This window comes from Filobasidium floriforme (genome assembly GCF_021052385.1).
Source record: "Filobasidium floriforme strain CBS 6241 chromosome Unknown HD553scaffold_4, whole genome shotgun sequence".
NCBI classification, from domain to species: Eukaryota; Fungi; Basidiomycota; class Tremellomycetes; order Filobasidiales; family Filobasidiaceae; genus Filobasidium; species Filobasidium floriforme.
In genome coordinates this window covers 554,544-578,791 of record NW_025763625.1, presented here as the reverse complement: position 1 = coordinate 578,791, position 24,248 = coordinate 554,544, and the positions used below count along the sequence as shown (strand labels likewise).

General features: G+C 53.7%; 10 protein-coding genes across 10 annotated transcripts; 4 read left to right on the top strand and 6 right to left on the bottom strand.

Annotated features, from left to right (window-relative positions):
• Positions 1–7: 7 nt before the first annotated feature.
• Positions 8–2,291, bottom strand: HD553DRAFT_176476 (uncharacterized protein). Its single transcript, XM_046176927.1, has 3 exons — positions 1,097–2,291; positions 427–1,016; positions 8–361 (listed from the first exon to the last, which is right to left on the bottom strand). The coding sequence occupies exons 1-3, from the start codon at positions 1,928–1,930 to the stop codon at positions 199–201; spliced, it is 1,587 nt and encodes a 528-aa protein (XP_046038835.1). The 5' UTR covers positions 1,931–2,291; the 3' UTR covers positions 8–198.
• Positions 2,292–2,374: 83 nt separating this feature from the next.
• HD553DRAFT_306399 (uncharacterized protein) lies at positions 2,375–3,508 on the top strand. Its single transcript, XM_046179268.1, has 4 exons — positions 2,375–2,642; positions 2,710–2,974; positions 3,062–3,120; positions 3,197–3,508. The coding sequence occupies exons 1-4, from the start codon at positions 2,577–2,579 to the stop codon at positions 3,407–3,409; spliced, it is 603 nt and encodes a 200-aa protein (XP_046038834.1). The 5' UTR covers positions 2,375–2,576; the 3' UTR covers positions 3,410–3,508.
• On the bottom strand, positions 3,509–6,661 carry HD553DRAFT_333984 (uncharacterized protein). Its single transcript, XM_046182124.1, has 3 exons — positions 5,127–6,661; positions 4,494–5,057; positions 3,509–4,427 (listed from the first exon to the last, which is right to left on the bottom strand). Exons 1-3 carry the CDS (start codon positions 6,464–6,466, stop codon positions 3,932–3,934), a joined length of 2,400 nt encoding a protein of 799 aa, XP_046038833.1. The 5' UTR covers positions 6,467–6,661; the 3' UTR covers positions 3,509–3,931.
• A 387-nt stretch (positions 6,662–7,048) lies between these two features.
• Positions 7,049–7,985, top strand: HD553DRAFT_339778 (DUF1168-domain-containing protein; the record flags this gene model as incomplete). Its single annotated transcript, XM_046182472.1, has 4 exons — positions 7,049–7,174; positions 7,239–7,355; positions 7,434–7,520; positions 7,605–7,985. The coding sequence occupies 4 exons, from the start codon at positions 7,049–7,051 to the stop codon at positions 7,983–7,985; spliced, it is 711 nt and encodes a 236-aa protein (XP_046038832.1).
• A 132-nt stretch (positions 7,986–8,117) lies between these two features.
• On the bottom strand, positions 8,118–11,311 carry HD553DRAFT_366521 (uncharacterized protein; the record flags this gene model as incomplete). The annotated part of the gene is made up of 7 exons (XM_046184103.1): positions 10,825–11,311; positions 10,552–10,749; positions 10,142–10,489; positions 9,737–10,073; positions 9,464–9,615; positions 9,166–9,393; positions 8,118–9,098 (listed from the first exon to the last, which is right to left on the bottom strand). Exons 1-7 carry the CDS (start codon positions 10,948–10,950, stop codon positions 8,118–8,120), a joined length of 2,370 nt encoding a protein of 789 aa, XP_046038831.1. The 5' UTR covers positions 10,951–11,311.
• On the bottom strand, positions 11,142–13,211 carry HD553DRAFT_176274 (putative transcriptional repressor). Its single transcript, XM_046176925.1, has 11 exons — positions 12,895–13,211; positions 12,754–12,817; positions 12,572–12,672; positions 12,388–12,506; positions 12,236–12,331; positions 12,101–12,173; positions 11,987–12,046; positions 11,714–11,923; positions 11,528–11,647; positions 11,433–11,460; positions 11,142–11,364 (listed from the first exon to the last, which is right to left on the bottom strand). Exons 1-11 carry the CDS (start codon positions 13,006–13,008, stop codon positions 11,351–11,353), a joined length of 999 nt encoding a protein of 332 aa, XP_046038830.1. The 5' UTR covers positions 13,009–13,211; the 3' UTR covers positions 11,142–11,350.
• Positions 13,175–16,350, bottom strand: HD553DRAFT_366461 (beta-fructofuranosidase; the record flags this gene model as incomplete). Its single annotated transcript, XM_046184102.1, has 14 exons — positions 13,175–13,514; positions 13,587–13,635; positions 13,708–13,808; positions 13,874–14,015; positions 14,077–14,146; positions 14,207–14,285; positions 14,351–15,218; positions 15,293–15,385; positions 15,451–15,636; positions 15,708–15,741; positions 15,809–15,822; positions 15,891–15,929; positions 15,995–16,039; positions 16,104–16,350. The coding sequence occupies 14 exons, from the start codon at positions 16,348–16,350 to the stop codon at positions 13,469–13,471; spliced, it is 2,013 nt and encodes a 670-aa protein (XP_046038829.1). The 3' UTR covers positions 13,175–13,468.
• A 524-nt stretch (positions 16,351–16,874) lies between these two features.
• HD553DRAFT_306361 (ATP10 protein-domain-containing protein) lies at positions 16,875–18,534 on the top strand. The gene is made up of 5 exons (XM_046179267.1): positions 16,875–17,353; positions 17,465–17,573; positions 17,666–17,953; positions 18,045–18,167; positions 18,266–18,534. The coding sequence occupies exons 1-5, from the start codon at positions 16,926–16,928 to the stop codon at positions 18,431–18,433; spliced, it is 1,116 nt and encodes a 371-aa protein (XP_046038828.1). The 5' UTR covers positions 16,875–16,925; the 3' UTR covers positions 18,434–18,534.
• Positions 18,535–18,665: 131 nt separating this feature from the next.
• HD553DRAFT_306360 (actin interacting protein 3-domain-containing protein) lies at positions 18,666–22,449 on the top strand. The gene is made up of 5 exons (XM_046179266.1): positions 18,666–18,889; positions 18,957–19,058; positions 19,131–19,210; positions 19,286–21,048; positions 21,114–22,449. Exons 1-5 carry the CDS (start codon positions 18,860–18,862, stop codon positions 22,430–22,432), a joined length of 3,294 nt encoding a protein of 1,097 aa, XP_046038827.1. The 5' UTR covers positions 18,666–18,859; the 3' UTR covers positions 22,433–22,449.
• Positions 22,450–23,949, bottom strand: HD553DRAFT_348277 (uncharacterized protein). The gene is made up of 2 exons (XM_046183365.1): positions 23,640–23,949; positions 22,450–23,559 (listed from the first exon to the last, which is right to left on the bottom strand). The coding sequence occupies exons 1-2, from the start codon at positions 23,921–23,923 to the stop codon at positions 22,680–22,682; spliced, it is 1,164 nt and encodes a 387-aa protein (XP_046038826.1). The 5' UTR covers positions 23,924–23,949; the 3' UTR covers positions 22,450–22,679.
• Positions 23,950–24,248: the final 299 nt, after the last annotated feature.

Sequence of the window (24,248 nt, the reverse complement as noted above, 5' to 3'; positions counted from 1 at the left end):
ATATCAAAGTCCATCGGACCCGTTCGTGAGGAAAAGAAGCCTGAATCATGTGGACCATTGTCGAGAAGAGGTAGGATGCTTGGCGGAGGTTTCTCTCCTGGTATAAGCCTCGTGTCGTGTCCTAAAGAAAGAGAGAAGTCCAGGATCCCAATGTCGTAATAGGGGAGAGTAAGATGATGAGACGGTCGACGTCCAGTTCTAGTCACTGTCATCATCGAGTCCTTGTAGATGGTAACTCCTGCGGTCCCCAACGGGTTTGATGCCAACTCCCTCGCCCTGGAGCTCTTGCCTCATCAGCGTGCTCGCGGTCGTCCTTGCAGGCGGACTTTCGGTTTCGGGCGAGCTGTCCTCAGTCAGCGGTCTGTTGTGGCAAGAATAGGTTTCAGCCAAGAGTGACGGTCCAATTCTGCTTTATGCGAAACTCACTGGTCACCCGCCTTCCGCATCGCTTGCCTGAAAGCTACAGCTAGATCCTCGGCTTCGCCTGGACTGATCGGTCCAGACGAAGCGATACTGCTGTTATCCGCTCCCATCGCAAGGGAGCCTGCGGGTCCCGGTACCGAGACGTGCGATCCGATACCCGATGTGCCTGACCTTTGACGATTCAGAGCCAAGGTCGACGGTTTCAGAGTCGGAATCGGCGAGGCGCGCGAGTTTTGGGATACTGGCCGGGCAGTAGCGATGCTCGACGAGTCCTGATGCTGGTCGCGTCTCGCAGCGAAAGCTGCTACTGGGATTGCACTCGATTCTGGCTCATCGTGCGGAGAGATCGGCGCCTTTTCGTCCATGATTTGACTTTCGGCAATGTCTGCATGCTTTTGATCGCTTCGTGCGCCACCGGCTGTCGATATCGAAGCGTCAGGCGCATGACCCCCTTCTTCCCCCTTCCAAGCTTTGTTTTCTTGTATACGGCTATCTCTCCGCCTGTTTCGACGGGAAGCGGCAAGAAGGAACCACCAGAGTGCGAGTAGGGAGATGATGAGAAATACGCCTAGGATGACAATCACGGCGATGGCCTGTTTTCGAGCGCAAATTAAACGTGGACATTAGTCTGGAAGTTGTTTCGAAGCCCGGGACTTTCTCCGATATGACTAACCCATTTCGGAAATCCAGATCCTCCCGATTGCGCGTTCTGTAGAGTGCCATCTGCACCCCGGCCACTTCTATTTCCTCCTTCAGTACTCGTCGTACCCGCACTTGAACTGCTGCTTGCCGCAGCGAGCGAAGCCGAGGAGACGGATGCCATCGACGCAGAAGCGGACGACATGGAGATCGAAGCCAGTACCGCCGACGGTAAGGCGGTCTGTACCGCTCGAAAGGTATTTTGATGGGGTTCTCCACCGTTCAGCGTCTCGCCCCCAGGAACGACGACAAAGTAGAAACTGTACGTCTCCCTGCCTCCCTGGGTCAACTCGGTCGCTCGATCTTGGTCCTTCCACCAGTCCTCGTCCGGCCTGATCTCAACGCTCCCTTGCCTTGTAGGAATCCCTTTCCAGTTCCTGACCTCTTCCCCCGAATCGGCTTGATACAGCCAGACGTCCACCTCGCCGTTCTCGACAAACGATGGATAATTCGAGTTGTAGATGAACTTTGACCAGGTGGATTGCGTGATAGTGGTATTCGAGAGAGGGAAACAGGAGAGGAGAGTGTTGCCGACATTGTCACATGAAGGGTAGCCTTCAAAGACGGGCCCTGATGATGCTCCTTGTCGAGCGACAAGCGAGTGATCAGTCGTTTCTGAAGCCCGTCTCGCTCGGCTTGGGCCCGCTGTCGGGGTCCTTTTCGATTTCAAAGATGGTAGTGGTGGTGCTGGAGGCGACGAGGTGAGTAGCCACGTTGACGATACTCCACGATCAGGTCCTGAGCTCGAACTGCTTGTTGCGGTTGGCAAAGTTGATGTTGGTGATGGGCGAAAACTGGGTCGAGCCATGATCGGATCTATCTGCTTATCTACTTGACTGCAGTCGAAGAAGCACTGCGCAAATAGTGATGCAATTCCAATTCCCTCTCGGTGATCTATCTGTCAGACCGATATTGCATGGTCGCGATTCTGATTGATGGTGGTCACCCGTGGTCTTTGTGCGTTATCGACTTTCGCTCAAAGTAGCAGAAAGATGTAGGTCGCGGACAAGTCCGGTCGGTCCAAAGGGAGGACAAAGGGTGGGGGGAGTAGACGGGAACGGGGGATCGTTGGCCAAGCAGGTACCGTCTCTAGCTTCTGGTTGGTTCTCCTGATCTTTTGCTGAGGTGACCAAAGGTGTTGTTGCCAGTGTGATGTGAGGTGTGAGTTGGATCGCAACTCTCCTCGTTCTTTCTTGGCCGAGGGAGGGGGTCGGTCGCGCTCGTCGCGTGCGCTGCTCGGGCTCAGGCAGGTAACTTACAAGGATATATGGTTATGGCCACGGGCATCTCATGACCTACAGCTACAGAAAATATGGTCAGATAATAGATAACAATCAGCTCATCTAGCTTCCCGACTCAACCATCAGACATAACCTATCTACCTCTTACCGATCCTTTGGCGATCCCGTTCTATCGTATTGAGCATTGAAGCGAACTCGAACTGCCAGACCAGCATGATGCAGCACCCACAGATGATGCAGCGGCCACTAGGTCACCCCATACCTGGACAACCCATGATGGTGAGCGGAGTCGTAGAAATCTACAAGCGAAACGATCGTTCTGATCACTGATCCGGATCGATCGCAGGACCCCAGACAACGTCTGACGCAACAGCAGCAGCAACAACTTCAAGCGCAATCTCAAGCACGTCCGCCCCCACCCCCACCACCTCATATCTTCGCTCCTCAGCCGGATGCGCTTCCCACCCTGCGACCTCCTCTTCCAGTAGATGCTGAGCCTACGTTCGAGGACTTGCGGAATATGACCACAATCGATATGGCCATCGCGAGATATCGAGCGAAACACGGGCATATGAACGAGATCTTTGATCCGCGGAGTGTCGCTAGTATCGGTCAGTCCTCTCAACTCACCTCTACGTGATACAAAGAGGTTTCAAGGCCTCCAGAGCTGACTGGGATCGACATCTTGGTCTCTACAGAGGCCAGTTCGAAATCGGTCGTCAAGCCAGTAGATCTCGCCACATTAGAAGCCCAAGCAGTAAGCCGTCCTGAAACCTCCTCTCAGTCTCTCTCGTAGCAAAACTCGAAATCACCCCTTGTTCCACACTCTTTAGAAACAACTCGAACAAGCCAACCTCGAACTAGAACACCAGACCGTTCAGCGGCTCGCTTCTGCGAAGGAACGGTTCGAAGCCATCTCGAGGGGTGAAACGGTCAGCCCTGAGCGAGATGTGAATTCAGATGGAGAGAAGGATGCGGAGAAGAAGGTGGATGTGGATATGGTCCAGGTGGAGACCTGGCCTTCGTTCGAAGGCAGACGGGCATGAAAGAGCGGTTCAGGTTGTATCAGTATCCGAGCGCCTTTTTCTGTAAGGCCGAATGACCGACGAGTCGACGGGGCAAGACCCAGCGATGAATAGCATGAATAGCATATGGAGTATCGGATCCGACGTACGTCCGAACTTGAAGAACAATCGTAAGGTAAAAAGGGAAATTACGCCATTGGGAAGACAGGTAGGCTATACATATATATATATACGCGCCAACTACCACCAAAGGACCCTTGCCAATATGGGCTAGTGATGTCGTTGGTCGAGAGCAGCGGATTCAGATGTAGCCGTGTCGCGGTGTTCCAGCCTAGAGCAAAAGAAAGCAAAAGAGGAACAATGACCAGGTTCTCCTTTGATGACGAACCAAGTCCAGAAATCTCGTCTTTGTTTTGTTGTTTTCAGGCGCCTTGTCGGACGTTGCGGGTCATATCCGTTCAATCCAGTCGTCGTAGTCGTAGAGAACGTTATCCGCCGAGACGAGTCTTGGAGACTATCTGCGGTCCTCGAGCCCTATTGTCATCAGCGCCTGGAACGATCGTCTCGCCCAAGAGGGGGAGGCGAACGACGGGCAGGACCTCGGTGCATAGGCATGTTTCGAGGAGGAGGCAAGTCATTAGGACCATTCCTGGGCGGACCGTAGGCCGAATCCCTCGCGGTTCCGGGAAGAGGTCCGTTTCGAGGAGGGTACAAGCTGGCGGGTTCACGCTCACGTTCCCGTACACGTTCTCGAGGGGGGTAACCGCGATCGCTCGTCATGCCGCCTCGAGGGCCACCGCCATACGAAAGCTCGGGAAAACCATTCGGGTAGCTTCTGGGCGGAGGAACAGCTACCGCCACCATCTTTTCGGCTTCACGACGACGTTCCAATTCGGCCATGCGGGCTTTGAGATCCAACAGTTCAGCATCCAATACCGACGAAGCAGGCACAGGAGGCGCGATGTAAGGTGCAGCGGATCTTGCAGGAGAAGCGTAGGTAGGAGGGAGTCCTTGTTCCAAGGGGATAGGTCGGCCGTACCTAACGAAACAAGTGGAGCGATGAGGTTTGAAAAGGTTATTACAACGGCGTTGACCCCAGGCTTACCGGTCGTATTGAGGCGGCTGCCTCTCGTAACTTGTGCGAGCATACGGGTCAACAGCGGGTGGCGGTGCGACACTGGCGGGGTAATAGCGGTCAGGAGAAGGCGCGGCAGCAGGCGGAGCACGGTATTCGGCGGGCCTCTCTCGTTCCCTATAGGCATCGCCAGGGGGACCTCCAGCAGCGTATCGATCGAACTCAGGTCTGCCAGCCGCGTAAGATTGAGATGGTACGGTAGAGTTGGGACCGTAACCATAAGTCCTGCCCGATGATACCGAAGGGGCAGTTCCAGCCGGCGCTTCGTATGCTCTTCTCGGAGGAGGGCTCGATCCTCTGGGAGGGGGCGGACCGAGCGGATCTCTAGGCACGGGAGGACGAGAATAGGTCACATTCGGGTTGGAGCGATGAGGCTCGTTGTCTCGGTAGGTACTGGAAGGTTTGGTATATCTAGAATCAAGCGGGGGCGATTTTCTAGCCTGTTCGGGATACGGTGGTCGGGGGTCAGGAAGGCCACGGATCTCGCTGTAACTAGTCGAGTTTTTGGGAGGGAAACTGCGAGGGTCACTCATCCTGTGCCAGGATGGGAGAGAACAAGGTGGTCGGTTGCTGATCGTGTCGCTTGATGACGCGGGAACTCACCTCTCGGGCATACTGCTGGTTCTGGCAACTTCTCGACGATCATATCCAGGTACACTACCGGCCGGCGCTCCAGATGAGGGGTACCTCTCTCGCTGCCCAGGAGGAGCTCGGTCTTTGTAACCAGTACGACGATCATCTGCAGGTCTATCTCCATAAAGTTCAGGCTTGTGCTGAGGAGGCTTCGAGTACCTGGTCGCGCCGTTCGAAGCCGCCGAAACGGGAGGAGACGGTCGACGGAGGGGAGGTGCACCACTGATTCTGTCCCTCAAAGCGGGCTTGACGTCTCTGTCCGTCGGTGCGGGTGGGCCACTGGAGACTCGACGATCGTCCCCATCCCTGTCCGGTCGGCGATAGTCTCGACCATTGGAAGGAGGAGGTCCTCCTCGTTCATAAGCCGAGTCTCTGTGACTTCGAGATTCTTGAACCCGATCTCGTTCATGATCGCGTCGGGAAGAGTCGGTCGACAACCTGTCGGTGTGACTAGTCGCAGCCGAGCGGTTCGAAACAGAATTCCTATCCGAAGCATACGATCGGCCTCCCCGTGCATCCGGCCCGAGATATCTGTCATTGTAGGTGGAAGGCCGAGTCTGCGAGTTTTCAGTATAAGTCCTGGAGCCGGATCGAGAAAGACCCGAGCCTGAAGCATGAAGGTCACCACGAGAGGCTCGGCTGTCGCTGACGGATGGTTTCCGGAAAGACGCATCGGCAGCCGTCTTTTCTCGCTGATTGCTTGCACGCTTGTGGGCACCTTGATCTTGCTCGTGACGAGCGCGTTTCGCATCACGCTCAGGAGCTTCCTGAGCTTGACCCTTCGCAACACCGACATCTTGAGGGGCAGGGGCGTCTTCTTCGGTGATCAGCATGCTTTCGGCATCTCTCTTGTTCCCCGTTTTGGCTTCCTGGTCACTATCAGCGGCATCCCGTTGAGCCTGTCCTTCCTGTCCATCCTCCTCCTCTCTTTTCGCTTCGAAGCTTTTCAAGACGACGTCCACTCTTTCTTCGTTCTCCTCCTCGTCCGCATCGGGACCACCCTCGGGCGCCTGAACGGTGGGATGCTGGCCGCTCAAAATCTCATCCTTGAGATCCTTGACGTTCTGCAAGACTTGAGCGGGTACGGGAGGATACCTCGTCGTTTCGGAATCCTCTCCTACTTGCCGTGGCTCGGATTCAGGTTGTTTGCTATTTTCCTGCTCGACCTCCATTTGATTCTCAATACGGGCGTCGTCACTTGCTAAAGCGGCATCTTGCTGCATCGGAGAAGCAGGAGATGCAGCATCTTCTGTCGAAGCCTGAGGCACTGGCGATTGACCTTCCACCTTGGTTTCTGCTTCAGCAGACATGTTTTGTAGAACCTGCTAGCCCAATTCTTCTAGTTGCCTATAAGAAGATAGAAAGGACCTCCTGAACCTTTTGCGAGCAAGAAACGCGTCGGCTGATCGACTGATGAAGCGTTGCGACCAGCAGAAGCGATCAGTAAGAGCAGCGACCGCTCAAGATGCCACGTCGACTTGCTGTGGTACGATAGTGTCTGTTGATATATCGTCTTCTTGTTTCCATGCACGGAAAGGTATCAATCAAATGTACAGTAAAGGTAGTCGTGGTGATAGCATGATATGCATGGTGATAGGTGTGACGACCACCCTCATCCAGCGGAATGTGTCGCTGTGGAATGTGAGCGAGGGAAGGGCTGGCTTACGTAATTTCTCAGGCGACACGCGGACATCCTGACATATGTGCCACTTACCTAATGACCTGATGTCCGCCCTCAGTCAGTCTCGTCCTGGCAAGCAGCAGCAGTAACGAGGTCGAACATGTCTGGCATACAGTATGCAACTCGCCGTATCCTTCTCATCACAAGGTCTCAAGTCTCAACATCGCAGCTGTTCTAATCCCATAAGGCATAGATTTGGACGATCCCAGTTATGTCTACCTCTGGCCCTTCATATCGACCGGCGTCCGGAAAGCCTGGATCCAAAAATGACGAAGACGAAACGTTCAAGCCCGTCAACAAACACATGCTCACTCCGCTCGAGCGGCAACGATTACAAGTACGTATTGACATCGTCCCACACCTCTGCCATCATCGAATACTCATCCTCGTACGGAAATCAGGTAGAAAGGCTGTTGAGAGACCCGACGAAAGAAGTGCATCTCCCGAAAGGACCGAGAGAAAAACAGCTTAGACCGCCCAAGGAGATGATCAAGAACGTCTCGGGATCCAGTGCAGGTGTGAGTGAAAGGTCTGCTTCCAGCTCGGGATCACATCAGTTTACTGATCGCGCCTTGTCTCTATATTCTCAACGATAGGCGGGAAGTGGAGAGTTTCACGTCTACAAGCAGAACCGACGGAGAGAATACGAACGACTCAAGTTGATGGACGAGAAAGCCAAAGCTGTAAGTCTGGAAGTTTTAAGCTCACGCGCAAACCTATCGCTGTTTTCTGATCCACCTTGAATCGCTCCCTTCGGGATCCCACAGGATGAAGAAGCGCTCGCCTTTGAGACCCGACAGAAGCAGAGAGCCGAGGCCGCCGATGCTAAAACCGCCAAGAACCGTGCAAAACGTCTGAAACGCAAAGGAGGTGGAAAGGCTGGTGCAGGGCAGGGTGTTGGTGGCACAATCGCGAATGGATCAGGAGACGTGAATGCGGACGGAAAACGAAGAAAGTTGGCTTCGGGAGGGATCACGTTCAAGCGGCCTGGAGAGGAAGTCAGCGATGACGACGAGGACGAGGAGGATGAACAGGAAGTTCAGCCCCGCAGTTTGAATCAGGAGGAACGGCCTGATATACAGGCAGGGCACCCGAGTGGCGTCAAAGTCGTCGAGACCTCAGCGATCATTATCCGGGATGAGGATTGAGCTGGCACCCAAATCAGACTGAATCTTTCGTAATACATGGTTGTATATGTCATTCATCTCCGGTATACTACATGAGTTCCACCTGTGCTATCATCTGCCTCAGCTGTATCTGAATACATATCGATCTAGAAATTAGGATCTCTTTGTCTCGCAGACGTCACACTGAGTGCTCGTCGCCTTGGACTTGCAGCCACATAGGCCGCAGGTCCAGTCTCCTCCCGAAGTAGCAGTAGGCGTGGGGTTAAAGTTGGCACCCCAGCCAGTGAAACCTCCTGTCGCGACAGGTTTGGAGGCAAGAGCTTGCCCAGGTCGAGGATGTTCGCAAATGTCGCAAGCGGTACTGGTGCCCTTGGATTGCAAGAAACATTCGCTACATGTCCAGGTATCGTTAGCCTTGACGACCGATATTCCTGGGCTAGCCCCCCAGCCAGTGAAGCCGGTAGCAATGGGAGTAGCTGTGACAGGTGGCGCCGCAGCCGGCGTCTGCTTCAGAGTCCCCAGCGCCTGCTTGGCATCTCCTCCGAAGCTGTACGAGGGTAGCTCAGAGCTATCGACTGCTCTGGCCTTTTGTTGAGCCGCAAAAGAAGTCCCGGCCGCAAGGCTGGGTACGTTCGCAAGGCATTTGAAGACAAAGACTGGCAGAACACCTGCCTCAACACTTGCCGCCCGGTCGTGTACGGATCGCTTATCGATGTTCTCGCCGATCGGCTTGTTCCCCTTCGAGGTCGGAAGGGGTGTTTTCAGTGAGGGCAAAGTTGAAAAGACGGCCGGTGTAAGCTTGGAGGATGAAGAAGGACTGGAACCGGCATTGGCCATAATGATGTCGAGCGCGTTGTTTTTGCCCTCAGTCGGTGCAACATGGGCCGGTCTTGCAAAGGTGAAAGACGAAGTAGGCGCGGCCGTAGACTTTGTTTGCTCTGCGGTCTTGGACGGCATGCTGAACGAGAATGCAGACTTGGACGGCGCCGTCTGTACTCCCATATTCTCGTCATCACCAGGGACATCTCGAGCTTGCTTGTCATTTGCCGTCGTGTCCTGTTTATTGCCAGCCGTGGATCTCACTGGCTCGATCGCTTGGATCTCGGGGCTCGAACTATCTTTGACCCTTCGTCTCTATAAAGTCGAACAGCTTCCGGTATCAGCTATCCTGCTATACTCTTACGAGTACGAAAAGTCCCACCTTGCCGCTTTTGTCAGCCATGTTCTCCTTGATCAGGTCAAGATCCGTCATCTCGGTGTCTTTGGCTCTTTCTTTCTCCTTCTTTTCTGCCGCTGCTAGGAGAGCTCGTCTTCCAGCCAGCCCACCGGTTCTCTTCTCGGTCGCGGTATTTCTCTTCCGTGGCGAGCTCGCTCCGACATTGAAACGATAATGCTCGTACGGATTTATTACCGGTGCCACAGGTTCAGACTAGCACACAGCGAGCAGAACATAAATCAGCCGAACCTTTCGGCAAAGCGCTGAAACGGTGATTACGTACCTTTCGTCCTTCCTCTTCGTCAGCCTGCTTGAGCAGATCCTCCAATTCTTGCGCCGCAGCAGTCTTTTGCATTGGTTGCTTCGGCGTCTTCTGTGCCGTGATTGCTGTACCTTCGTCGGAAATGACGCTTGGCTTCGTGGCACCTACCAAAGCTGTAAAATGTATGAGCGAGATTGCGATCAGTATGAGAACCATAGAAGGAAGATCGCATGCAAGTATACTCGCCATTGACTCTTTGCCTTCCGCCAGCCTCGACGGCAAGGTTGTCGATACTGCTTTCCCCTTCAGCAGCAGGGAAACTCAGGGCGCTGCCCGAGGCTTTAGGTAAGCTGAACATCGACTGCGACTTCGATAGACCGCTACTCCTCTGCGCTGAAAACCGGCTGGCAACTGCTGGCCGGGCTAAAGAGTAGCGCGAGGTCGATGTCCGTAATGAGGATCCAGGCAGCCCGGACGGATATGGCGATACGGGAAGAGCTGGTACTGGCGGCACTGATGATCCGGGAAGCCCCTCAGGTCGAGAAGGCTTCCTGCCATATCGCCCAGGAGGAGATGGTTCTTCGTCATCTTCAGCTTTCCAAGTTTTTCTCAACGGTGTCGCGGGTTTGCTCTGATGCATTTCAAGGGCGCTGTTAGTTTGAGGAATTCTCGAATGTTCATCGCTCAAAGATTTCTCACATCCTGCTGCTGCAGACTGGAAAAGTTCATAGAAGAACTCTTACTCAGGCCGCTATCCCTAGCGAGGACTCGGCTTCGTGCCAGTCTGCTCGGGCTCCTCAGGGTCGCCGACGAAGCAGCTTCCCGGAGTCCATGAGCCTGAGGCTTAACAGGAGAGTCCGTATCCGCCCGTCGAATCAGCTCTTCGATTGCCCTCCTCTCATCCCTTGTCGTCTGCTGGTCCAGAGCTTTCTTCGCTTGGTTGAAGTCATTGATCAGGTGGATGGATCGCAAGGGATCAACCGGGGCGAAGGAAGCTAGAGTTTCTCGGATAGGCTGAATTGGGCCATCCGATACCTTTGCATCGGACTTCAGGCACAGGCACATCAGCTTGGTAACCGACCCGCCAAAGAAGCATGTTCTTGACTCACGCTGAGGTCATCTTCATCCACATCCATCCCGTCTTGCTGCTTCTCGCGACCGCTTTGATGGCCGGATCGGATACGATCTTGACCTAGTGATCCGGCTTGTTCAACATCTTGTCCGTCTCCATGGTCCCTTTTGCGGCCATTCGATTTCGTTCCGAAGGGCGAGAAGAGCATGTCCGCGACCGAGCTCAAGAATCCACGCTGATAATGTGACGCATATCGGCGTCAACTTCGAGATCAAGTACACCTGCGGTATTTTCCAGACGGTTGACTCACGTGCTGCGGAACAGGAGTACCATTTCTACTACTGGCTGCGCTGTTGCCGACCGAGTCTGGCCGGTCATACGGTTTGCCTTGTAGTCGACTCGTTCGAACACCTCTGGATGGCGTACGGTCGGCCATGTTACGTTCCCGTAAGCGGGTCTGGGAACAAGTAGCGGAGTTGTTCCTGTGGAAGAAAGTGGGTGTCGCTGAATTCAACACTCACTATCTGGCCGTCTTGCAGAGACCTCGAGAATCGAGAGTGCAATCAAGTTGCTACCCTGACCGCTCTGGGAAGCTTGGGGGTTGAACGCGGACATGGTCGCGTTTCGGTGTCCGGGTCTGCGTAGCAAGGATGCGATGAACGGATGTGCTATCGGAAAGTGCAAGATAACAATAAAATGATATATACAAGTGGCCGGATCCTGGAAAGGGTCGTGAAGTGTCATTATGAGAGTGCTTGGGAAAGGCAACAGGTATGGCAATAGCTCCGAAAGGGGATATATGGCTGCCGGAAAAGTAGCTCAACAATGGAGCGTGATCACAAAGCCTCAACTGTAGGACGAAGGAATCTCTTTCGTCAGAATTTGTACATTCAGCCGAGAGAAGACCGGCAGACTCACTCTGATTGATCAAGTATGCTTTCTCGTCCTGGGTGTAGAAGTGATAATCGACGATCAGCATCGCATACCAGCTAGGTCTGCTGTATGCTACTTACGTTGAATAGCTCATCTTCCCGATCCTTGTGGAATTCTCGGAGATAAGCTAGAAGTTTATCTTTGTTCTTTCGCAAGATGTTTGCGATCGCCGGCGGCTTGTTAGGGTTCGCCACAAACACCTGCGAAGCATGATCGTTAATCAGTCAGAGGCGAGAACTGCCGGACTTTGTCTAGCCACAGCTTACCTTGAATACATGGAACGCTTCGAACTGGATATTCCTGCTCTTATCCCTCAGCGTGTTCATGATGATCTGAAGGTTCTCCGTACTAGCGATATAGCGGGTCATGATCCCGTAGTTTGCCCGGTCCAGCAAGATCTCGCCAAGTAGCTTCAAGGATTGCCTCTTGGTGACGTAGTTTGGGGACAAGATCAGCCCCTTGTATGCCGTGAAGAACTGTTTACGTTCGCCGGATATTAGGGCTATGCGACAACCTGAGCCGGACATATCGGGGCTCACTCGATCGTAATGCTGGTCAAGGTATTGAGCGACCATTGGTTTATGTCTTGTCAAGCATTCCTGAAATAACCTATCGTTAGTAACATATCAGGCAAAAACAAAGCTTGGACATACCTTCATGTTCGCGAACGCGTCGCAGCTCGTACCAAAGCTCGTCTTCTCGATATAGTCCAAGAAGAGGTAGAACCTGATAGCAGAACGCACCACTTTAGTAAACACGCCACAAATAGCCAGACTCCCTAAACCCACTCGTCAGAGTACAAGAGAATCCGAGCAAGGTTCTCGTATCGCAAAAGCTCCTTCAAGATCGTGCCGGTGTTGAGGGCAACATCCTCGTTCTCATACCTGCCGAGAGGTGTAAGTGAAGGCCATGCAGCGATGAGAACATGCGACCGGCTCACCCTCGCAGCACCAAGTATATAAGCTCCTTATTCCTCCCGACGTAGTCTACGGTCGGACTTCGGTGCCCAATTTGTCTTCGCAGCAACAGGTTGAAGATCTGGGAAGCATCCTTCTTCGCCTGAGAGGGAGACCGACGGGAATCAGCTAGGGCTCGACTGATCTCGGAGAAAGGTCAGAACACACCTCAAAGTCGAACTTCGGCATGTTCAGAATGAGAAGCTTGAGTACATCTTGAGAATAGACTTCGTTTGCGAGCTGAGTGATCCCGCCAAGTGAGTCCTGATCTGATAAGGAAGAACACCATATACCGGTTAGGGATGTGATCCTCGCGAGAGCGTATCGTTCGATTCTCTTGACGGCCTCACCTCCCGCTTCGCCGTTCAAGATTGATTTCATAGCCGAAAGACTCTTCGAGATCTCCTCGCTGGCCTGGAAGCCGAGAGCCAAACGGCGATGATCAGTTCACGGCCCAGGCCTAACGATACAAGCAGCCTTACCTTGCGAACCTCCATGTTGTTATTCGCCGCATACCCAGCCTCCAATTTAATGGTGTTATCCCTCAACAGCCTCACCAGCTCAGCTGGAGACTTGTTTCGTAGTTTGGAAGCGAAGAAGTTCATGATATATACAGTCCTTTCCTATCTGTTCGTCGGATTGTTGACGATGTCGTACGGGTCGTTTAAAGGAGGTCGACTCTGAATGAGATCCACCAATAGCCAGGGAGAATATACGTTAAGTGTCGTGAATAATCTAGATTCGGATACTTAAGCACCAACAATAGCGAGGCAGTCTTGAGGGAAGGGTCTGGCTATTTAGATGGTATCGAGGTGATTGATGGACTGATCGAAACGATCAGTGGTCGAGACGGGACGTCATTCCTGCTCCGGCAAGGGGGGAAACGCGGGAAGCGTTTCAGGCACACAAGCGGGACGGGTACCAGGTTCCATATAACAATTCGATCGATGGTTGGAAGCCAGCTCGACGGTTTCTCCATCGGTCACGAAGACGATCATGTCTCGTCGGTAATCACGCATACTATGCAGGTCTTTGATAACGGTGGTAAACATGTAGGTGCATGGCTTAGTAGCCAGGGTACAAGCCCCAAATGTCAGCGATAGGTCCATCCCTGGATGGAGACAATCACAGCTATTAACAACCATGTGCCGTAGCTTTGCTCCTCGAACCACTCTAGACTTACCAGACCAGACCTTTACTAGTGTTGTCAGGCCTTGCGGGCCAAGCATTGACTATAGGAAGAGGCAAAAGAGCGATTCAATTCTATACCTCACCTCTTGCTTGGCCTCGATAACCGCGCTTACCTAGGCCATCCCAAAGTTCGACGTTACCGGCAACGACAGCGCTCTCGTTGGCTCCAGTCGAGAGGAACCCGGCGCCAGTCGAATTGGAATACCAGGGATATCTGTAGAAGCGATACCTAACTCAGCTGAAGCTGCGACGGCCACTGATTGGCGCAAGTTGACTCACACTCGGGTAGTCAAAGCGAACTCATCGTTGGCGTAGATCTCGACCACGGAGTTGTCCACATAGACGCTAAGAGACAACTTCTTGGTAGTCTGGTTGGCGAGAGGCCAGATCCTAAGCTTTCCGACCTCGGTCACGGTGCCGACTGCACATTTTTATCGGATCAATGCGGGACCGAAACTGGCTCTTGTATCGAAGCAACATACAGTTTTCAAGGATGGAACTGTTGTTTCGGTTGACTGTGAGTTTTTCCGCGACGGGATCGTACATGATATCCTGCAAAAAGGGCGAAACGTTCGGCTACAGAATAGGTCGAGCATAGCTTCCCGTACTGACAGTATACTCTGCTTCAGAAGCGAGGACACGCATGCCGAAGGCTTGAGTCGCATTGTTCTCGAAGGTGAAGTCCGCCGACCTGAGCGATGAGGGTGACTTAGCGCAATATCTGTAGGACTGGATGCAGGCAATCACTGATCTTACAACCGATAGAACCTGCCGGACGGTTGAGTCTCGAACGGTGTGTATCCCTCGCTTCCTAGTGTCGTGTTGGGGAAGGTGCTGATGTTGGAACCTGCACGGTAGGCGTTGATGGTTTCTGAAACAACCTTTTGTCTTAGCGTATACACAGTGACGCTTCCATCTGTCTCGTTCTTGACACCCCAAGACCCTTTCTCGTAGAGTCCAGGTGCGGAAGGGTCGACGTTGCGGATGTATTTGACAGAGAGATCGCGGAAGAGGGTGAAGGCTCCTTGCCATCCCATCGGCTTGGCCACGACGAGATCCTCGTCGTCTTCATATGTCCATCCTGCCATGATGTGCCTAGATTGACCGTCCTTCTCATACGGAACGGCAACGAACGCGTATGAAGATCCCCAGTCTGCCACACCAGCGAACAATACGTTTGCGGTAAACCCTCCAACATCGTTGGTCGTATAGTTGACCGCGGCCCATAGAGGCCAATGAAGCTGATGATCTTCCCGACCTCGCTCAGTTCCCATTCCAATAAATTCGACAGCAGTATCATCGGAACCGTCGTCATTGGCATACCCGGTCTCGTTTAGACGGGCGACGAATGCGGTCTCGAAGTTGATCCCAAAGTTCCCGCTCCATTCGGACCAGCTCTGCCTGAGTCCGCCGATCTCAAAGAATCGACCGGCAAAGTCCCACTCCACAAAATTATCCTTTTCCTTTTGCTTGTAAAGCCACAAATGGGGACCAACCCCGGTTTGACCGCCAGACAAGGTGCTGAACCATTCACCAACCGGTCCGGTCTGATTGCTTGTCGAGTTATCGGAAAGCATCTTGCTAAGGTACTTGCTACGGAAGGCATATGGGTCCCGGAATCCGGCTGCGGGCAACAAGACCATGTCGTCAACAGAGGAGCAATGCGAGCTTGCGAAAACCGGAGTGAGAGATAGTCACTGAGGTTCTGCTCAGGCCATTCGTAGATGATCGGGTTCCCGCCTTGACCATAATTCAGCTTTCGCCAAGTTGCACCATCGTCCTCGGTGTATGCTGGGCACAAGATTATCAGTCATCTTCACTCTCAGCCATACTTAATCTTCAAGTTGTATACTTACCCATACTCTGAGTTTCTACGCCCTCGGTCTCGTTCGCCACAGCTCCAAGCGGGCCAAACGTTACCGAAGTGTAAAAGATCGTAGGGTAGCCATTGAAGCCGGGGTTGATGATTGACCCATCAAAGACCGCTCGGATATCATAGATCGCGCTGGGCCAGAGTGTACGGTAGTCTTCAAATCCGTCGACTACAGTAGATGTTTGGTATGAATTTGATCGACGTAATAAGAGAGAGATCAACAAGCCAGGAGAAACTCACAATCGGTCCAAATAGTAAAATCGTCGGAATAGGCCTGCAAGTAGAACATTGATTTTGTTACTGTCTGGAACCGCCGAATGATGTTCATCTGTAGCGCTTACGGCTCCCTGTGACACTATATGTCGAGTTTTCGATCAGTAAAGTAGCTAGGCCGCGTCTGAGGGCGGACCTGCAGCGACTCACTGTTGCCTCCTGTGATATGCATCCCACTAGATTGGTAACCTGAGTAGATACTTTATGAGCACACGAGATTGTACGGTGGCCTTTACATTCGGATCGAACTGTACCTGCATGAAAACGGCCGTCCGACCGCAAGAACATTCCCATAGGATCTGTCTCATGGGAGATGACCTTCAGCTTCTAAAGTCTCTTCCGCAAGCCGGTTCGGAAGCTCACCGTTCATCCAACCTTCTGGAGCGATAAATCTAGCTCTTGGCCTCCATGTTGAAAACAGGGAGGCATTTCCACACTGCGATAAGGTCTGACTGTCTACAAAGGTATTTTGGTCGGGAACGACCGGGCAAGCAGATTCGTTTGTGTTTTGCCTGATTTGTAGGGGTATCGAGGCATCGAAAGAGGCTTGGGCGGAGGATGCTGTTGTCAGCGTCGCGAGCGTGAGGGCGATGACCTTGATGGATTCCATGATCAGGATGAAGCCAGTAATGTAGTACACCAGCGACTGCTTTCCGTATTCTTGAGGATCCGTCCCGAGCTCACTTGGTGCGAGTCTTTATACGGTATACGATCGAGGAACGACTACGTGCCAACCCCGAAATTTCTTGCTGCCAAGCATATACCAACGATGCTCTAGTCGACATCATCGATCGCCCTGCAGGACTGACCATAGCACGAGCTTCTCGCCGGCGGCAATGGTCGACTCTCGGGAAAGTTGTTGGATTGACCCCAAGAGTGACGAATCGGACGGAAGAGGGAAGATGATCGGAGGGATTATCCAGATCAGATCCCGCGTGGCTGTCGTCGTCTTGATGCTAGCGCCGGACCCCAGATGATATCGTCAACAAGTCCCCGGCCGTCGATCTCGGACATGTGAACATATTTCTCTCCAAGCGATGTCCGTCAGCCGTCAGAATATGACGGAGCGAGATGTTCAGAGCTTGTGTAACACGGCTGCATCGTCTTGTAGCTTGTGAGATCGTAGCTAAGGTACACTAGACTCTGCTAATCCTTCAGACCACTCTATAGTATATCAGTATCGCCATGTCCATCAGACCTCTCACTACAGCACTCTTACGGGCGGCAGCGCCGTCTCTGTCTCAGAATGAAGCTCGAGCAGTAGTCGTCTCGGGACAGTCCGGCTCGATATCATGTTCAGGTCGACCGCAACCTCGAATAGCTCGGTTCAGCACCAGTCATACCTGGCTATCGAAAGATCCACCAAACGCTGCTTCTTCCTCGTCGACATCACCCTCAACACCTCAACCATTGCCGGCAACAGCAGCGCCGGCAGCGCCGAACCCGCTCTCTGAGATGACATCTCCTTCCTCCCCCTCGGATCCTAAACCTTTACCTATCCTACCTCGTCCCCTGGGCCAGCGAGATCCTCCGACGACGGCCGAAAAGACGTGGCAAGAGACGAAGGAAGAGTTGATGGATCAGGGGAAACGGCTGGAGAAACGTCGAGCCCTGTCAGTTAGGCGATCGCTTATATCAATTTCGCCGGTAACCAGTATCCGCTGTTGATATCATTACTTATACGTCCTCATCATTCTTGCAATTTTGTCATGGTGGTTATACAGAGTCAAGGAGGCTACTCAGGGATACTTCCATGACTTCCATCAAATCCGAAGAGAAGGCGGGCATGGCGGGAAGACTTGGATCGGACCACCAGTATTGATCCGGGAAGACGTTAGTGCCCTACAAGTTCTGTCCTTTCTTCCCCAGTGCAGGCCATCTTTATCACTCGCAGCTGACAATGTTAGATATCTGTATTGTAATAGAAAGCCCGCTACTTCCCTAATATTTCCGGGCCTACCCTGACCTCATCCTCGACGACGCATACGACCGACCTTTTCCGGGGGAAGATTAGCGTGGTAGTGGTACTATCGGCGAGGATATCGGAGGAACACGCTATGAGTTTCGTCGGCGACGTGCTGGAGGATTGGGAGAGCGCCAAGGGCGCTGCAAGAGGTGAAACAGCAGCAGTAGCAGCAGCAGCACCAGGAGAAGCGGGAATCAGAGTAGGTGCGGGTTCGGGCGAACGAGAGAAGCTGTTTCAATACGTTCAGGTGAGTATTCGAGGTACGGTTCGCCGGTGTTCTCGGTCGCAAAGCATGTGTGCGATGTGCTGATTATCGGACCGCTGTCTGCAATGACTAGATCAACCACCAACCGAATCCATTGAAATCGCTGCTCCTGCGACTGTTTATGTCGAGCTTGAAGCGGACGATGAAACCCGAACGTTGGCCCGGGTATATGATCGCTGGTGGGGAATGGGGCGGAGTGAGTTGCACCCCATGGGTCGGGAGCTACCAGTATCACTCGCTTGGCTGACAACTACGGTCCTCGCTTGCGCATCCCTCGCGTTCATCCATCTGTAGCTGAAAGAGCCTCTAGGGATCACGAACAAGCACGTAGGGTACATCTACCTTGTTGACCAGCATGCCAAGATCAGGTGGGCCGGGTGCGGCTTCGCTACTCCCGAAGAGAGGGAGGCTTTGAGACGCGGGGTAGCCGTCTTGTTAGGACGAGCCAAGGAGGGACGTTGAGGCTTGAAGATGACTGGGTTGTAGCAATTAGCATGCAGCCTCTAGCATATCTAGCATATAGCATTTAGATGTGACCTGAAGTATACCATCTTTCCGAGTGGATCTGATCAATCCAGGTTCGCCCAAAGTCCACGGTCACGCGTCACATTCCCCAGGTTGCCCTCGGTCATACGCGAGCTCGACTCTGATGATCAGGGAAGGGGTACCCAGTTGAACAAGGGTAACAAGGTGATGTCTGTCCATCTCACCGGTTCACCATCTATAGATTTGAACATCCGATCAGCTTCATATGCTCCACAGCACCAAGTGGTGGCGGACAATAGCCGAGATCACGCACACAGCTCGGGCGGACCAGTATCAGCCGCGCAAACAGGAGGAACAACTAGATATTCGGAGGGTGAAATTGAGATAGTCTCTGGTCGAGGTATGAGCTCGGGAAGAGCGTCGCGGCTACCGGTGAGCCTGCTTTCCTTGCTCAAAGTGGTCTTATACGATACTGACACTGCCTGTGATGCTTATGCAGCGTTCGGCGGTGGAGTCCACTGTGACGAGGCTGCTCATGACTACGAGACAGCTGTTGACGGCCTTGACCGATTGGTCTACACTTCGGTGTACAGATACTGCAGTGGGTCTGCCTTTCGTCATCGGGAGCCTATCATTTTCGGTTCCATAATGACTTCTATCACTTTCTGAACAGGTCTCGGACATCTATGTCAAATTGGGGAACGACCTCAGCAGCTTTATTCATGCCTTTCGAGGATATGATGTGGACTTTCAGTGAGCCATTGATACTGATTGTCAGGCAAGTACAACTTTCGCCCTAACCTCTACCGTTGTATCCATGCGTGATAGGAAGTACAACCGGCTTGTAACTGTTCCGGAGGATCTCAGGCCATTACTTGAACATTGTCTGGGACAAGAACCGTCCACAGAGTCGCTTAATATTTACGTCGATGACATCAAGGCCGTCCTGTCGCGGGTTTGGGATGGGACCAAGTATGGACAGAACATTATCAAGCGGCAGCGGAGCGAGGCAGAAGCTCGAGCTCAGGAGCAGCATTATCAACAACAACGCCAGCAGCAGCAGCAGCAACAGCAGGCCGCAGGGTCGAGCCGGTCGCTAGGTCCTGATCAGAACGCTGGGCCTAGTCGTAGGGCGTCGGATCGGACGACCAAGAGCGTACAGAACGTTGGAGATACAAGCCGGAGCTCCGCTTACTCGGTCGAGAGCAACTCGCATCGAGTCCAGCTCGTTGACCCGGGTGCTAGCGACCGTAACAGCTCTCGAGCGACCTCGCCGTCGAGCATACAGGAACCCAGACCCATGGGACCTCGTCAAGTGGGTTCCGCCGGATATTCTTCAAGGGTGAATGCCAGGGTAGGCGCACCACTTCCTCCTGCCCCTCCAGACGCGTTTCGACCACCTCGGAGATCTCCTTCCCCGACCCCTTCCTACCGCAATCCAAGCGAGCCCACTCCTACCCGTTTCTCTGACACTAGGATTGTCTCAGGACCTGATCGTCCGGTCAAGTCGGCGGCTCGGGACCGTCCGACAAGTCCGGCAGACCCAACACTGCCACCACCGCCGGTGACGCCCCCGAGGCGAGCCATCAACATGCCAGCCAGTCTAGCTGACACCCCACCCCACCCAGCCTCTCGATTCTCCCTGGATTCAGAGATGGATCTATCCGAAAGCTCAACTAGGCAATCGTTGCGAGACAGCAGGCTGACCTCGCCTCCGCCCGCGCCTATAGCTACCAATCCGCCGCAAGTGCCCGCCATGGATATCGGTCTGGCTAGTCCTATCGGGGACATTTCCGGATCGAGTCAGCAGGAGTCGGGCACTCCGGATGCTCCTCCAACCCAGGCCGCTCTAGCAAGCTTGACAGCGCTACAGAACTCGGAAGCCCTCGGGCGAAGAGCGTCACGTCGATTCTCGCAATATCAGATCAAGCAGATGCTGCCCAATCACAACAAGGGGCCTTCAAGCAGTTCCTTGAGGCATCCTCGGCTGGAGTCGCTGAACGAGGGAGGAGGATTCAGTCCCGGGAGACCAGCAAGACGGATTGAGCGGGCGGCTCCGCCTCTTCCACCAATCCCTGACACGTATGCTCAGAATGTTGCAAATATCAATCACTCGCGAATCCCTGAAACGATCACGGAGAGCAGACGGAGCAGCGGAACAATGCCCGGTCGTGATGACGTTGCTGTGCCCGAAGTCTCCATCACTGAGAGCTCCCCCGTTCAACCCCGTCGTGAACGGCCGTCATCGATGATCATCGTACCAGACGAAGAGATCGCGGAACGTGAGCAGGATCGAGGGCCGGCCGTCTCGAGCGCGCCGATTCAGGAGGAAACGCCACCCGATTCGGCCACTCCCTTCAAGGTGTTCCTGCAATTTGGTCGCGAGACGAAACGAGTGACGCTCGACCGGGAGACAGTAACGTCGATCGTCGACCTTCAGGGGCTCTTCATGAGCAAGTTTGATTATGCTCCTGAGGGGATGGAACTATTTCCAGATGTCTACATCAAAGATCCAATATCAGGCGTCGCCTACCACTTGGAAGATCTCGAGGATATCAAGCGGGATGCCTTATTGAGCTTGAATCTCGATCGTAAGTAGTAACGTACATCTGACTTTGATGTTGAACTAAAGCAAGCGACTTCCGTTTTATTTCAGCTCTCGATCAAGTGAAGCAGCACTTTGACAATACCATCACGTCACTTTCGCACGAGATCAAGGATCTCAAGAACAGTTTCATGCATAGCCGAAGAGCTTCAGCGTTAAAGTTGGAAGTCCCGTTGGCTGCCACAGCGTCGCCCTCGTTACGTGCTTCCGATCGTGGACGAGATCCGTCTCCGATCCCCCCTGTGCGCCTGACGGTGTCTACCGAGACCACGCCTGTGGCGGGGCCCAAGCCTTTGCCCGAGGTGGATAGCCAGTCTGCTCTCAAGGCACCAGCCAGCCTTGGCCGAATAGATCTCCAGAATCAGCAGCACGAACTGCAGGTTTTGCGAAGAGATTTGGGTACAATGCGACAGGTATACCTGGACTTCGTTAATCAGACGAAGGAGACCTTCCAAACTGTGCGGGATCAGACAATGGCCGTCCGAGAAGTGGCACTTACCAAATTGAGCGGTTCGAGATCGCTCGTCGACGCTGCCAAAGTTTCACTCGAGCAGCACTCTTCCGAGACCGTTCAAGCCGTCGAAGATGTATCGGACGTCGTCGACTCGATCAAGGAGGACGTCCTCAAACGTCAAATCTTGCCTCGAGCGACACAGATGCAGAGCATGCAAGACGATCTGGCCAAAGCCAAGCAGCAAGTCGAACAGCTGCGCGGTCAGATCACGTTGGCGGCCCCCTCGTGGAAGCAGACCTGGAATCAGGAACTCAAGAACGTCGTTGAAGAGCAACACTTGCTACAGCATCAGGAAAAGCTCACCGCCGATCTCGAAGACGATATCAAGCAGGCGTGCGAGATCTTCGACACGCTGCGGGCGTACGTAGAACAACGTCAGGCTGGGATCCGAACCGGTGGTGGACCTAGGAATTTACGAACCCGCGTCGTGCCCGAGTCGAATGATCAGCCCCGTGTATCCGACCTTTTGCTCGAGATCCGGACCAAGGAGGCCGACCCTAACCGACGATTGGCCGCGATCGAACAGCAACAACGTCAGCGGGAGAAGGAGATGGCCGAGAAGAATGACGAATTTACCGACGAGCTCTCTGGCTTTGTTGCTGGGCGCAAGTTGAAAAAGACGGGAGGAACCGAAGAGGCCGAGAGGGTCCGCTTGAGGAAACAAGAGTTGAACTTCAAGAGGATGTTTTCCAGCGAGAGTCCGCGAGATGGAGCGAGTTCGGGAGCTTCTACGCCGACGGTGGCACATGGCAATGCGACGGTCGTCGATACGGACAAGGGAGAGAAGGAGGAAGTGAAGCCTGCCGTAGGCAAAGCAGACGCCGGGGAAGCCGACATAGAGGCGAAGGAGGACTAGTGATCCAAGACTTCTTGTTGTCTAGTTGCATATAATTTGGCGTATTTCGATCGATGCATCGCATGATACTCGTTCGAACCGGTCGAGAGAACCCGGAGTGGTCTTGATCGATCGAGATACACAACTATGCAAGGGAGTGATCGGTACAACAGGAAACCCTCATACAAGGTGACTATGGAGGTGCGTACTAGCTACATGACGTTATGGCCGTCGTTTCAAAATCGTGTCCCGCTCCGACCTCACCGCTTCACCATCCCGCTCCGCGCGTGAACGACTCTCCCTTCCAAACCTTCTCGGCCCCGTCTCTGTTCCCGTAGAACTTTTCGACCTTTTGCAGCAAATCCGGCCTTCCTTCCAGTTCGTCCCTATACTTTTCCGCCTGTTTCACCTTCCTATCCTCCTTCATCTGCTTGTACATGTCTCGACGCTGTTGACGTCGAATATCGATCTCGCGGCGTTCGTGCTCGACGACCTCGTTGAACGACCGTTCGGCCTGGGCGGCGCTTCTCCAGCGAGAGGCGATGGAGGGGTGGGACAGGACGAGGGAGGTAGCTTGAATGAGAGGAGATTCGACGGGAAGCGCTCGTGGAAGCGGGGCCTCTTTGGTGGGATCCGGTCGTAGCTGAGTGGGGAGGGACTCGGTCTGGAGGACGTTTTCCAGGTGGTCCGTCGACAGGATGTCGGGTGTGAGAGGGATGACTTGCCCGGTGGAGGTTCCCATCTCGTCCCTATCGATCATGTCCTCCGTCTCCACTTCGGTCTTTCTCGGAGCGACGTTGACCCGGGCGAATCCTGCCTTTTGTAGGGCGTCCCGTTCCGCCTCGACCGTCATCCCACAGACCTCCCATGCGTACTCTGTCTTGGTCATCTCGGGCTCTACTCTTTCCACCGGCAAGCTATACACTTTCGCCTCCCAGATCTTCCTCTCGGCCTTTTGTAGTCGGAACCCTTTCCCCAGACCGACCTCGGGGGTGAGGGCGAGGTTTCGTTGGCGTCGACGGGTGATCTTGACGGCTTTGGCGAGGGCTTCGGCCTTGTCCGCCGGGGTCTCGAGGGGGACTCGGGTGAGGACTTTGCGGATGAGGTTTCGTTCCTCCAGAGCCGAGAGGATGCGTCCTTTGAAGAATCTGCTCCATACAGGCCATCAAGGTGTTAGCGATCGTGTAGGCATAAACGCTGACCCTGAACGAGCGAAGAGACGACCCACTTGACGCTCTGGAATGGGTGATCAGGGTAAGGCGCCTCTGGTTTCGGTCTCCAGGGTGCCATTCCTCCTCTGACGTTATATGCCCTCCTCATCTTGATCTCCCCCTTGGCATCCAGGATGTGTAAAGGTTGAGGTGGTAGCGGTTTGATGACCGTCTCTGTCGGCCATCCTGCGAGTCCGAGCGCATAGAGATGTTGTGTCCGCAATCGACCGCGAGTCGCGAGGAGGGTACGGACGATCTCGACGCCCGTAGGCATCCCTGGTGCAATCGTGGCGGCAGACATGGTTGCGTTGAAGGATGGACGGTGGGCAAACAAGGGTAGAAGAAGTTGTCCTGCTGACGATCGATGACCACTTGCCACTTGCGAAATCATGATGTTCGAGGTTCGAGGGCGGGCGGAAGCAAAAAGTTGCGGTTTGATCTGATTAGGTAAGCAAACCTCGTTCTTAGGAGAGGGAGCTGCGCTGTGTGGGGAGGGAGGGAATTGTGGAGCGACCAACACTCTACATGCTACTACTTGCTGCTACTTGCTACTTGTTCGTCTAGGATATTAGCAGCCTGGTTGACAAGATCTACAACATGACTATAGGTCAGTATCGTTTGCAACT